The sequence below is a fragment of the Petaurus breviceps genome, unplaced genomic scaffold, assembly GCF_028583685.1.
Source record: "Petaurus breviceps papuanus isolate PSGF00001 unplaced genomic scaffold, PetGlider_PUasm1.0 90762, whole genome shotgun sequence".
Lineage (NCBI taxonomy): Eukaryota > Metazoa > Chordata > Mammalia > Diprotodontia > Petauridae > Petaurus > Petaurus breviceps.
Genome location: NW_027187339.1, coordinates 7468769 through 7481683, shown reverse-complemented (window position 1 = coordinate 7481683; position 12915 = coordinate 7468769). Strand labels below are relative to the sequence as shown.

The following is a 12915-nucleotide window of genomic DNA, read 5'->3' as shown; positions in this document are numbered from 1 at the left end:
CAGTATTCTCTCCAGTATGCCTTGATACCCCAAATAAAAGAAGTCGGCTGTGTTTTTCTCCTAGGACCTGGACATCTTGCTTCTTTCCTAGGCCAACTCCATTTCTGGATGTCAACAGAAGGGAGAAGAAGGAGAGAGAAGCTTTGTGCCTTGGCTTGGGGCCTAGGTCAGATGGTACAGGTCACCTTTGGCCTTGCAGTACACTACTTAGGATGAGCCCTGGAGCTACCTAACGGCTGGGACCTGAGGCCCCAACACTATTTGACTATTCATTAGTCACCGATTTAGAGATGAAGGGACCTGGGAGGTCCAGCCCAATTTCTACCAAGGTCCTACCCAATGAGGTCCTAAACTAACTTAATCCGGTAGAACATTAGCCCTTTGAGGGTAGGGACTGAGGGTTTTTGTTTGCTTATTTATCTTCGCAGCCCAAGCAAGTGACATTTAATAAACCCTTATGGACATGACTGTTATTTGTCCTTTGTTCTTGAAGAGGACCAATGATGTCAGGACAGTAATGTCTTGACTTGCAAGTGAACTAATTGAAGTGAGGCAGAGCTATGCAAGTCAGCAGCCTCACTCTCTCCTCCAGAATCTGAGTCCAGTGGCAAGCCGGGGGCAAGACAACTGGGGAAGACCCCAGATGCATCCAGAGACCTTGCCTTTTTAAGCTAAGGCGGGGTGGGGAACCTGCAGGGTGAAGTGACATACGGCCCTCAAGTGCTGCCCTTTGACTGAATCCAGACTTCACAGAACAAATCCCCTTAATAAAAGGATTTATTCTGTAAAACTTGGATTCAGTCAAAAGGCCAAAGCAAGGCCCTAGAAGGCCAGTGTAACCTCCACGCTGCAGGTTCCCCACCCCTGAGCCCAGGTCTCAGTTTGTCTGAAGCAACACCCATTCAATGATTTAAGGTTAGATAAGAAAGAAGACAAAAGATGGCCTAGTTAACCTACCAAAAAAAAATGCAGCGAGGTAAACAGAACTAGGAAGATAATAGCAAAAATAAATATTGAATTGTAAATCAAAAGACAACAACACAGAAGGAAAAAAAAAACCAACCCAAAATCCAGACCAAACTATGCAGTGAGAATGACCAAGCTAGGTGCATGAGAAAAGATGAAAAGTGTGGCACCTTCTCTCTGTTCTGGACAGACATGGAAGGCCAAGACTGTCTACCCACGACCCATTAGCATTCCACTGATGGGCTGGTTAGTTTGGCTAAACCACTTTTTTTTTTAAATCCCTTCTTGTTTCTATTTTTCATCAGAGAAGATGGGTTTCCTGGGCAGGGGATAGGGAAAGGTCTATCTGGAAATGAAAACAATTTACGAATAGTAGATATCAATAAAATTAAAACTAAAGGGTGATAAATATTAAATGAATGCTTATTGAAATGAACTGAATTGAGGCCCCAAATGTGAACCCAGAGACACTATAAGGTGGGCGGAAGTGGCCCCTGTGTTACTGGAACAAAGTGGTCAAAGACAAGGGCCTGGGAAAACAGTGGCTAGCCACTGCCTTGAGCATCAGACTTCAAAGCCAACTGCACCCCGTGCCTCCCACCATGGTCTCTCCTCAGTTCAGTGGCACTTACTTCTGGATGGCATTCAGGATTCCCCACATGTACTGGTCAACCTCCAGGCCTTCAAGCAGAGCAGTTTTACTAGACAAGAAGAAAAGTCGAGTCATTGACTGCTGCCCTCTTAGACTAAGCCCAGGATGATTCTGGCCAGCATAGCTTTTTAAGTGTCTTTAAACTGGACATCCACCACTCTCTCTCTTGCCAGGGTTGACCAACCTACTCTCCTGCCTATTTATCCCATACTAGACAGAGAGAAGATTGAGTGTGTGTGTGTGTGTCCTGTTCTTAAAAGCCCTTTACAGAAGGTCCATCCTCAAGATTCCTAAAGATGCATTTCAATGTCTTTATGACTTGTCTTTCAGTGTGTTGAACCTTGACCCTGTCTGTTTTCCACCTCTCTTTACCTAGGCCTTGCTCCTCAATTCTGTTCCGTTTTTGGATGGTCACTGGGATTAGGGAGTTGGGGGTGGGGAGGGAATGCTTGGCCACTACTGTCATTCAAAAGGACAAGGCCAGAACCAAGCTGGCAATATGGAGAGGGGGCAGGCTCCAGTAGGTTATCTAGCTGGCTGAGATGGATGAATTAAAGATACCAGTCTTTTGTGGATGGTCTCAGCTCCCCAGGACACAGTCTTACTCACTTGCACACTGGACACCTCCAGGTCCCCCTCTCACAGTTCAGCTGCAAGTATGACTCCAAATCGAAACACTGAAAAGATGAGACACAGAATGAGCACATGGGACCTGAGCACAGAAATGCAAAGCCTCAGATGTAACCCACGCTACCTTGAGGCTTGGATGAGAACACTTGCAACATTTTCCTTTTTCCTCCGATAAAATGCCTCTGGGTCTGTGACAGACGCTTCTGCACAGAGTCCTATTATTCCTCACATACAACATACAACATTCCAAATCCGAAAGCTGTACTATCACCTCTTACCTGGTCCACTGTCATCTCCTTGCTTAACTTCCTGCCCCTTGTCTGTCCTGACATAAGAACACTCACCCTTCAAGGCCCAGCTCAATTCCCACCCCCTCTTGGAAGCCTTCCTTGATCATCCCAACCTAAGGCATTATGATCCCCACCATAAACTCAAGACCATTTACTGCTTCCACAACTCTCTGGTACTTAGAAGGTTACAGCCTTGTGATGGCCCTTTGGATATTGTCTTGGATTGTTACTTTCCCTGGTCCTTTCCCAAGTGAGACTGTGGGATCTGAGAGAGTGAGGACCCCCCCATGGGGCTGGGCATATAGTAAATTCACAAGAGCGTAGCTTGAGGACTGGAAGAGCCCTTCCAGGTCACCTTTTCCAACCATCTCATTTTGTAGATGACATCACAGAGGCCTAGAGAGGCTAAGTTACCTAGTCAAAGACACAAAGGTTGTGTGTGTGTATGTGTGCGCACACATATGTGTACACATGTGGCAGAGATGGGATTCAATGCCAGGTACTGTGGCTCAGGTTGGCGATTCCATAGAAATCGATTCAGAATCCTGCCTCTGCGCCACCAGACTGTTTGAGAGAGCACAGCCCAAGAATATCTAACCCTGGTAAACTCTTCTCTTAAAGGCAAATCACAATGGCGGAGAATGGTTCATTCCTTAAGAACAGGGCTGGATGTGAACATTAAAATTGGGGATGTCACTCTGCTACTCAAATTCAAGTAGCCCCCTATTACTTCTAGGATCAAATATAAAACCCTCTGTCTGACTATGCAAGTTCTTCACCCTCTGATCCCTGAACCATTTCTCCTCATTCCTCTCCAAGCAATCTGTGGTCTAGCCAAATTGCTTTTCTTCCTGGTCCTCATATGTGGCACACCTACAACAGGTCTTCCTACTGGCTGTTTCCAGCCACTCCCCACCCTAGTGCTTCCCCTTCCAAATCTCTTTGGATCTATCTGGTATCAATCTCTATACGTCCATGTTGCTTCCCCTGCCTGGTCTTTAAGCTCTCTGAAGATGGTCAGGAATTTCATTTTTGTCTTTCTATCCCCAGAACCCAATCCCAGTAATGGGGACTCACTAAAGGTTTTTTGAGAAGGGCAATCATAATCACAGTGGTAAAGCAGGAAGATCACATGTTGACTGAGTGATTGGCTGGATGGTCATTGATCGACTGGGATGCAGAGTGGGAGCCAGAGAGCCAACTTGGCTGGGACTGGGGAATAGGGAGTGGTGATGGCCCAGATGGGAGTGTAATGATGACCTTCTGCTAGGCAGTGGGGGTTCTGAAGGACATTTGCATAGGATGGCAGCTGGGGCAAAGTTAAGAAGGATGTATCTGTCACTGGCCCCTATGGCATCTTCAAAAAGTTAGGGAGTTCACCTTAGCAACAGCACTAGGATTTAAGGGGGCTGCTCCTATCGACTCTTCTCCACCTCCCACCTCCATTGCATCTAAGTCCAAAGCTGACCTTCCCTGGCCCCAGAAAAAAAGAGGTCTGGATTGAGGAGCAGAGGCATCATCCCTGCCCACTGACCTGGACGTGCTTGCAATCATGGCCTCTCGCTGGTAGCTGAATCCGTCGGAATGTGATCGGACACTTCAGAGACACTTTGATTGCTGTCTGTTCCACGCCGTCCTCTCCATTGAGGGTGGCATTGCCCGAAGAGGCAGCCACGCTGCTGAAATTCCGCTTGACTATTGCAAGAGGTTACAGACACAGGGATTAGGAAAACAGCCACCCCTGGTTGTTCCTCATCAGGGGATAATAAATCTGTCTGCAGAAAAGGTCCGTACAAATACCATCTATCTCTCCTGCAGATTTAATGACTACCAGAGCCTCATCAACTGCTCCTCTCCCTCCCATCCCCCGTCACCAAAGCCCCAGTATATTTCCATTAATATTTGAGACATGTCCCTGCTCAGCTGCATGGCTTCTAGGAGACACTGCAACCTCATTAGTATTGAGAGCTGCTCCTCAGTGGCCCTGATGAATGCCTGTGAATGTGGGCAGACCTGGGAGGAGCACCTAGACATTCATCACACTGGCTATCTGCAGGGAGACCTGAACTGCTGCTGCACGAGCTGTAGCAATCTGTGTTCTTTACCAAATCCTAGGAAATGGCGGGGAGGGGAGGGAGAAGGGGAAAGACTGGTTGGAAAAGCTTCAGAGAATGAATGGGCCAACAGCTCATTGTGCAAGGGTGGCAAGGGTCACCTCCCTGCTGAAGGGAATTCTCTTTGTCAAACGTATCCCTACCACCAGAAGAAAAAACATGGCAGAAAAAGCAACGTGAGTCTCTGAGTGAGTACTTGTACAGCCACATGTCCAGATGGGCACATTACCTAAACAACTGCCAGGGTAACTGAATGAAGGTGGATGTGCTGTGTGACCCTGGGTAAGTCACTTAACTTATCAATGTCCTAGGAAGTTCTAAGAATAGTTGGTATTTGGGTAAATGTATAACAACCAGTTCTCTGGGGGGAAAAAAACAAACTATTATTATATTTTTGCCACCATTTTCTTAAGCCTGGAAATCAACAAAGCAATAAATTATGCTCTGATTTGTAGCATTTGCTGAAAATTTAACAATTGGCTTCCAAGGCTGGAATGAGCTGACCCCAGAACACTGATTTCAAAGACCAGGAACTGCTGATCCCTGGCTGATCTGCACTGGCCCAGACAGTTTCCTCACTGGGAGTACCTTACACCAATGCTATTTGAAATTACAGGTCTGAATCCCTTCTTCCCGCCAAAAGAGTAACTAACACTCTGAGCCAACCTTCCTTATTCTCACAGATGAAAGCACCAGGAATCGCATATACTTTCCCCCCTGTTTGTGGAAGGCCTCTGACGTGCCCTTCTCAGCCTCCATATACTCAGGGGTCACAGATGATGGGTGTGTATGTGCACAGCCTGTTCCAGGCTCTGAAGTCTGGATGACGCTATTCCCCATCCTTGTCCATATTCCTGCTCTGGGCCAGGCTTGGACAGAAATCCCTTCCCAATGGAATCGAAAGGCATTCTCTTGTTCCCCTCAGCCATCGGTTCCATTGCCTAGCTTTCCATTCATCTGCCCCAGGTCCCTCATGCTGCCTAGCTTTAAATCTCAGACTTCTTCCTCAGTCTTTGTGGAGGTCAAGGCCAGATGGCCAGGGCTTGGGGCTGGCTATGAAATTAGCCCTCAGGCTTCTGTATATCAGGCAGCTTCCTGGAAGTGTCTCTCACCTTTGCTTGGGGTCCCCTCACCTTTAATTGAGGCCCTCTGCTGAAGAAAGGCTGGACCTATGTTGTTCACTGCTACCTTTGAGGTCTTCCCTCATCTCTGCATTTGGAATTCCCCTCTCACTTCTTCTCTCCCTAGCTGAAGCTCACCCATCCTTCAATGGCTGGCTGTGGTCCTACATTCTCCAAGAAGCCCACCCTGCCCGGCCACTTCAGCCCTGCTTCCTCTGATTCTTGCACACTCAAGCTTGGGATGTTTCCAACAAGACTTTAGTGATCTGTGGTTGGCTAATGTGTGTTATCCTGTCATCCCAGGAAGACTGTGAGCTCCTTAGGACAAGGAAGCACAGACATCTGCCAAGGCTCCCCATTTCTGAACTTTCCTGTGCCTGGCACAGTACTGAGTACACAGCAGGGGCTCAATAAAGACCTTCTCAGTGGCTAATTAGAGCTGGAGATGAGGGGTCTTGCCTGGATCCACTGTGCTTATTTAAGTGCTAAGTCCCCTAACATCTCTCCAGCCACAACAACCAAAGGGGAGCCCGGGCAGGCTTCTTTCCCCTCCCATCTCTCCCCCGCCAATGAAGCCCCCTGCAGCCAGACTCACTCTTTGTGATACAGTGCTCGGCAGGCAGGAGGCGTTTCTTGAGCAGGCCCTGCAGGACAGAGCGGACGGAGGGCCGGTGTACTAACTGCAACACGAACAGATGCGACTGCCGGAGAAAGGGAGCAGTGTTATTTCATGGAGACTCAGTTTCTTGATTCTTACAATGGGAATAATAATACTTGTACTATCTGCTTTACAGGGTTGGTTGTTATGTAGCATGACAGGCAGTCACCATTGCTGCTGCTTGGATTACATCCCTATAACTGCACCACTGTCTACAGCCACGGGTACCCAAGGGGCCACTGGTTAATAGATGCTGAACAGGAAGGGATATGAGGGGTCATCTTATCCAACACACTCTTCTTTCACAGCTGAGGAAACCGAGGCTTAGAGAACTTATGTGACTTGCCTAGTCATACAACAAGCAAGTATTAGGTGTAGGATTTGAACCCAGGCCATCCTGACTCCGGTTCTAGGACTATCTACTACACCATGTTGTCTCTTGGGAACCAGGGTGTACACAGGAAGACTGAGGGTCATCTGCTTACTCTAGGACCTGTCACAGTTTGGGGCTCACAGTACAAAGTTCAAGTAGCCAAGGGAAAGAAAAGGGGCCAAGAGTCAGAAGAGCTGGGTATGACCTCAGAAGCCAAGGCAGAAGGTCAGAGAACCAACAATGAACCTGGAATCAGAAGGCTTGCGTTCTAGTCATTTGCTACCTGTGCAACCTTATGGAAGCCATTGAAATTCTTGGAGCCTCAGCACTCCCATCTGAAAAATGGGGATATTGCATCACCATTCCCAGAGGGTTATGGTGAGAGTTAAAAGAGAATCACAGAATCTCCACAGTGCAGGGCTCTCAAAGACTCTGGAACGACCCTCCAAGAACAAGAATCCCTTCTCCCAAAGACTTCACAGGTGGCCAATCAGCTCCTGCTGGGTCTCCCACAGAAGTGCACTCCACTTTCGATCAGTTCTCATTGTTAGCAAAATTTTCCTTATCAACAAGCCTAAATTTGCCTAAAAACCCATTGTTCTGCTTTCTGGGGTGGAGATATACCACCTAACACAGAGCCTGGCACATGGTAGGTGCTTAATGAATACTTGTTATTGGATTGCTTAATTTGTCACCGGCACTAAAGTTTGGGATACAAAGCAGCACAGTATGAGCCCTCAAGGATCAATCAAGAAGCATTTATTAAACACCTACTATCTGATATACACTGTGGATGCCCTCAAGGAGCTGACATTCTTCTGTTCACAGATAAGCAAATACAAGACATATCAGTATAGATGTCATTTCAGTTTCTTTTTTCAAAAAGGGAAAAGAACTGTGTCTGCAATTGTGAATTTGACATTGACTCTTGGCAAAATCTAGAGCATGGTATCTAAAGGATGGTTAGTGAGTATTTAGAAAAGGAAGCAGTGATCACCAAGGACCATCGTGGCCTCATCAAGAACAGGTCATGCTAGACAAACTCTGCTTCCTTTTTTGACAGGGCTACTTGATTGGAAGATCAGGGGAAAAGGGTGTAGATATATTTTACCTAGATTTCCATGAAACATCTGGCAAAATTTCTCAAGTTTTTCTTGTGGGCAAAAATTAAAATTGTGGTCTAGGTGCTGGGAATGAAACAATCCCTATTCTCAATGAGATTACATTCTAATTGGGGAGACAAATACACATAAACATATATATGTATATATAATATAAATAATAAATAAATAAAATAAATTTTTAAAAATAGAATTTACAGCATTATATAAGGTTAATTATATAAACATATAAAAAGTATTTAAATATAAAGTTGTTGGGGATGGTTGTATAAGCCCAGAAAGTATTTAGGGAATGAGCCAGCAAATGAATGTTTAAGGTAACCAACAACTTAAAAACAATCTGTTCAAGTGGTTGTCCGGTAACAACAATGCTGGCAACAGGTGAAAGTTTGGAGGAAACTTTTTGGTTCCCTTTTGTCTTTTTCTTTCCTTCCTTTTTTTTTTTTTTAATGTTTTGTTATAAGGGATAACTGTCTGGGAAAGGGGCTAGTGATAAAGGGCTAATCTAGGTGATAACAAAATGAAAGGTACATAAAAATTATTTTTTAAAAGTTGAAAAAAATAAAGACCCCAACAGCAGCATCCGATAAAGGTCACTGTCCTCCTGGGTCTGAGGGAAGACCCTGCCCAGCACAGTCTTTGAGGAGTAGGGCTGGTGGCAGTGGGCACGCCCTTTCTGTACTCACACAACAACACGCCGTGACTGTGATCTGGATGGTGTTTCTTCCCGGCTGGCAGACGTGCTTGAGGTGCAAAGGTTTGTGAGAGGTCTTGTTGTCTCCGCGCTCGATGGTGAGAGGGGTGGCGTTGACGCTGACCTGGACTGAGGCCGGCCAGTTGGTGTTCATTTGCCTGTCCTCATGATGGTAGCACTTAAACTGCAGCTCCAGGTCAGACCTGCAGGACAGGACAGCACAGGGGGGCTCAGTGACTTTCCCCTCACCCTCACATGAGATTCCTACGCTCAACTTGTCCATGAAAGAGGGAGATATCAGACTGGAATGATTTGCCCTCTCTAAGCCTGGCCTCATTCCCCAATCCTGACCCGGCCCCTTGACCTCAAAATCCCAAAGACATTTTCCTTCCATGTCCTCCCACAATCTTAATCATGCTTTCCCCAGCCCTGATCATGTTTCTCCAACTCAATTATGCCCCCCTCTCACTCTGACCATATCCCCCCACAAATGCTAATGCTTTCCCTAACCCTATCATATCCAAAGCCAACCATAGCCCCCTCTAATTCCAAAGCCGCCGCCTCCCCTCTCCCCGGCTAATCTTGACCACATCCTCTGAACCCTGATCATTGATTCCACCCAAGTTGGCCTGTGTTTTCCCTAGGGCTGGCTACACCACTTGCTGATCCTGACCTTCCCAGCCCCAATGCAAACCACATCTGTCAACCCCAGACTCCCTCCTAACACTACTGTGGACTTTGGAGTTGAAGGAAGAAAAGCAAAAGAACATTCTAGAGCAATATCCACTCTCTAATACTGTTAATTCCCATCAACCAGAGTCTCAAAAGTAAATAGAGAATAAGAGGACAGATGGCAACTTCTAATTCAGCTGGGGCTGGTGCCTTATAGAAATGTTGTTACACCAATGCTAACTATTACCATTGTTATTACTAAAAGTACTTTCATGAAGTATACCTTTCCTGGTTTTCTTTAGGGAAAAGGGTCCGAGGACAAATCACCATAATAGAAATTCAGGCATGGAATTTCAGATAGAGAGCTGGACAGAGTCCAAAAGACCTAAGTTCAGCCATGAGATTTAGGCAAGTTATAACCTCTCTGAACCTCAGCTAGCTGATCTCCAAAATGGGAATATTGTAACACCTGACCTCTCATGAAGATGGCCAAGTTTGGGGTATAGGGTCTTTTTAGACAGAGATGTGTCACAAAGCCATCTGAAGAAGTTGATTCCTGGGGTTTTAATGATCTTAGGAAGTGGAGGTGGCTACAGGTTTGGTCAGGTATCCTTTCCTCCCTAACAGGGTGGACACAGAAAGATTAGGTTAAGGGTATGTTTGTGTGTGTATGTATGTGTATGTATATATGTATATATACACACATATACATATGTGTATATTACATTACGTTACGTTACCTTCCATTGTGTTATGCTATATTATAACTGGAGAGAACGGTACTTGGGACAGAACTATTCCAATAGCCACAAACCCCAATGACAGGAGGACCATTTATAAGTTACCACCCAAAGTGCCATGGCCCCCAGTCTAGAGTTGGAGGGGGCCCTCAGAAGCCATCTAGCCCAGCCCTTACAATTTCAGCAGTCATGTCTGATTCCTAGGCCACCATCCACCAGACCCTGGTGGGGAGGTGGGTGCCTTTAGGGGTAACCTATCCTCCCGGAACTTGGATGCTCGGTTGAGATATTAAGTACCACCCTTATATATGGTACAGCTCCATAAATCTCCTGCATGGGTTTGCACAATCCTCAGCTATTATTACTTATTGATAAGAACCAGCCAATAACCTCCTAGACTGATGTTTAGCTGAGGGTACTCAAGAGGTAAGGAGATGCCAGCAGAACAGTAGTGACCTGTGGAGGTAGGTGTTAATTACAGGCTGTGATCTATCTGTGGATTGGCTTACTAGACAAATTCCACCTGGAGGTGGTCCTGCTACATCCTCTCCCTCAGCACTGAAGGGTGCTGCCCCGCCTGGCCATTACCAGTTTATAAGCACTGGAGTTTATGTGCTTATGCCATTTTCACATGTAAGACATTTATTACATGAGATCAGGAGCTCCAGAAGGAGGTGACCTGCACAGTGTCTGGTGGAAGGTGGGCTGGGAATCAGACATGACTGCTGAAAATGAAGGAGTTGGCTTCGATGGCCTTGGAAGTCCCTTTCCAAACTGAGATCTAAGAACTTACTATGGCTGGGTTGAGCTGTTTTGGGAAGGGCACCATCAGGCCCGTAAGACTGAAAGCACCCTCAGGGTACAGACAATGCCTTCCCTTCCTCAGAAAAGGTCTCTGATGGCAGGAGTCATAGCCCCCTGCCAGACCAAAGCTGCCCTGGTGGACAGCTCCTTTCTCTGTTTTCTTCTCGCTGAATCTAGGACAGGGATTTCCCAAAACTGGTGGTGGTGGCGATGTGGGGTTTCAGTGAATGAGGATGATGGCTTCCCCAGCAAGGAATCCCACTCTTGGCATTAGGACAGGTCATGGGGAACCTCAGTGAGCTGGGGGTGAGGGTGGTGGTCTAAGCAGGGAAGGCATTGCCCAGTACAGTGAGGAAACAACCGGAAGATGCTGCATTGGCTGTTCAGGTTCAAGTTGTCTAAACCTGGGAACTCTATTGGATGAAGAGATGTTCTGCCCCATCAGAACCCTCCAAATCCTAAATATGTCCAAGTCCTAATGTCCGGCCTTAATGGCCTGCCTCCTCCACACATTTATTAGGGGAAAGGTTGGCATTCCACTTCTGCTCTAATTCTAGAGTTGGACTGGGCTTGGGGCCCCAGGGGAGCCCTGGGGAAGGGCCGCCTTGCTGCTGGGAATGCCCACTGTGTGACCCACCTCCACATCAGCGTCTGGTGGACAGTGGGCCTTAGGTGAAAGACGTGGTTACTGACAGCCAGGTTGTGCTCTAGCCGGAAGGGCTCCAACACCACTCCGTCCCGCACAGGGAAGGTCAGCCGGAGCTCATCATTGTGATTGCCTGCGAGTGGAAGGGAGAAGAAACTCAAACTTCTCACTATTTTATCTGTGATTCAACAGCACTGTGCCTATTTCCTTCAGCACACTGACAGATGACAACAATGGCTGACTCCTGACCTTACCATACAGAAACACCTGCTACATACTAGGTGCACATGCAAAGACATAGACACACAGATACAGAAATGTGCACAGGAGCACACTGGCATGACACCCCCCCCTGTGTGCACACATGCATTCACACACGCCTGCACATACATGTGCATTCACCCACCCAAACCTGTGCATGGGCACACATGCATACACACAGCTGCACTAGTGTATCTGCACACGCCTGCACACACACATACATGTGCAGGAAATGAATCGGAAAGAGCCCTTGGCTGCTAAAAATTCTTTCTCGCCCTCAGTTTAACAAACATTAATTCAGTCAATCCACACACATTAAGTGCTTACTATGTGCCAGGTTCTGTACAGAGCTCACTTTTCACTAGAGTCTGAAGGGCCAGTCCCCACTCAGGCCTCTATTGGCCTTTAAGAAACAAGCCAGCCTCATACAAGGGCTACCTGCCATCTCCGCTGGACAGTGAGTCTGGCCTCCTCAAGGGCTGGAACTGTTTCTGCTTTGCCTTTGTATGCCCAGGGCTTAGCACAGAGCCTTCCTGGCACACAGTGAGCACCCAAATGCTTGTGGATGGATGGGCTGACTGGGCCTTTTTTCTCCTTAGCCAGACTGCAAGCCTGACCAGGGGAGAGACTATATCTTCAGCTTCCCAGGACCCCCACTTGCCTAGCACAAGACCAGGCACAAAGAAAGCAAGCACTCGATGAAAACTTGCTGAAACAAATTGGTCTCAGGGCTCTGCCTTATTTCCTACTCTTTGGCCAAATCAGCCACACACAGACAGCAGGGGGCCTCTTGACTCCCGCTCCTCATTCTCAGGGACATCTGGTTTGGGGGAGAGGCCAAATCCTCCCCTGCACCCATGACGACTTTTGCTGACGACCAAGCTCCAATTGAGACGTGTTGACCCAAGCAGGGAAGCTTGGGTCACTGGAGTGTTGCCAGTTATTATCTGAACAGAGGCTTACAGGGTTTTTTTTTTTTAGAAAGTAGGGAGGCTGTGGAAATAACGGCAACAACTCCACCAAACCTGCAGAGCTCAACACATTCACTTCCTTTTACCCACTTTCCTACCCGGTTCCATCTTTGTTCTATCTGCCTAGAGAAGATCATTGTTATTCAGCTGTTTCAGTCATGGCCAACTCTCTGTGACGATAAAATATATATACATGCGCAAA

The 12915-nt window shown here is 47.0% G+C and overlaps 1 protein-coding gene across 14 annotated transcripts in view; it reads right to left on the bottom strand.

Annotated features, from left to right (window-relative positions):
* ZMIZ1 (zinc finger MIZ-type containing 1) overlaps positions 1-12915 on the bottom strand; it is a 445041-nt gene that overhangs the window by 13755 nt on the left and 418371 nt on the right. For all 14 annotated transcript variants that reach the window (XM_069068340.1, XM_069068344.1, XM_069068335.1 and 11 more), the window contains 6 exons: positions 11473-11614; positions 8612-8822; positions 6369-6474; positions 4073-4233; positions 2228-2295; positions 1599-1667 (listed from right to left, as the gene is read on the bottom strand). In XM_069068340.1, coding sequence (XP_068924441.1) covers positions 1599-1667; positions 2228-2295; positions 4073-4233; positions 6369-6474; positions 8612-8822; positions 11473-11614 — 757 coding nt within the window. The remainder of the gene's footprint in view (positions 1-1598; positions 1668-2227; positions 2296-4072; positions 4234-6368; positions 6475-8611; positions 8823-11472; positions 11615-12915) is intronic.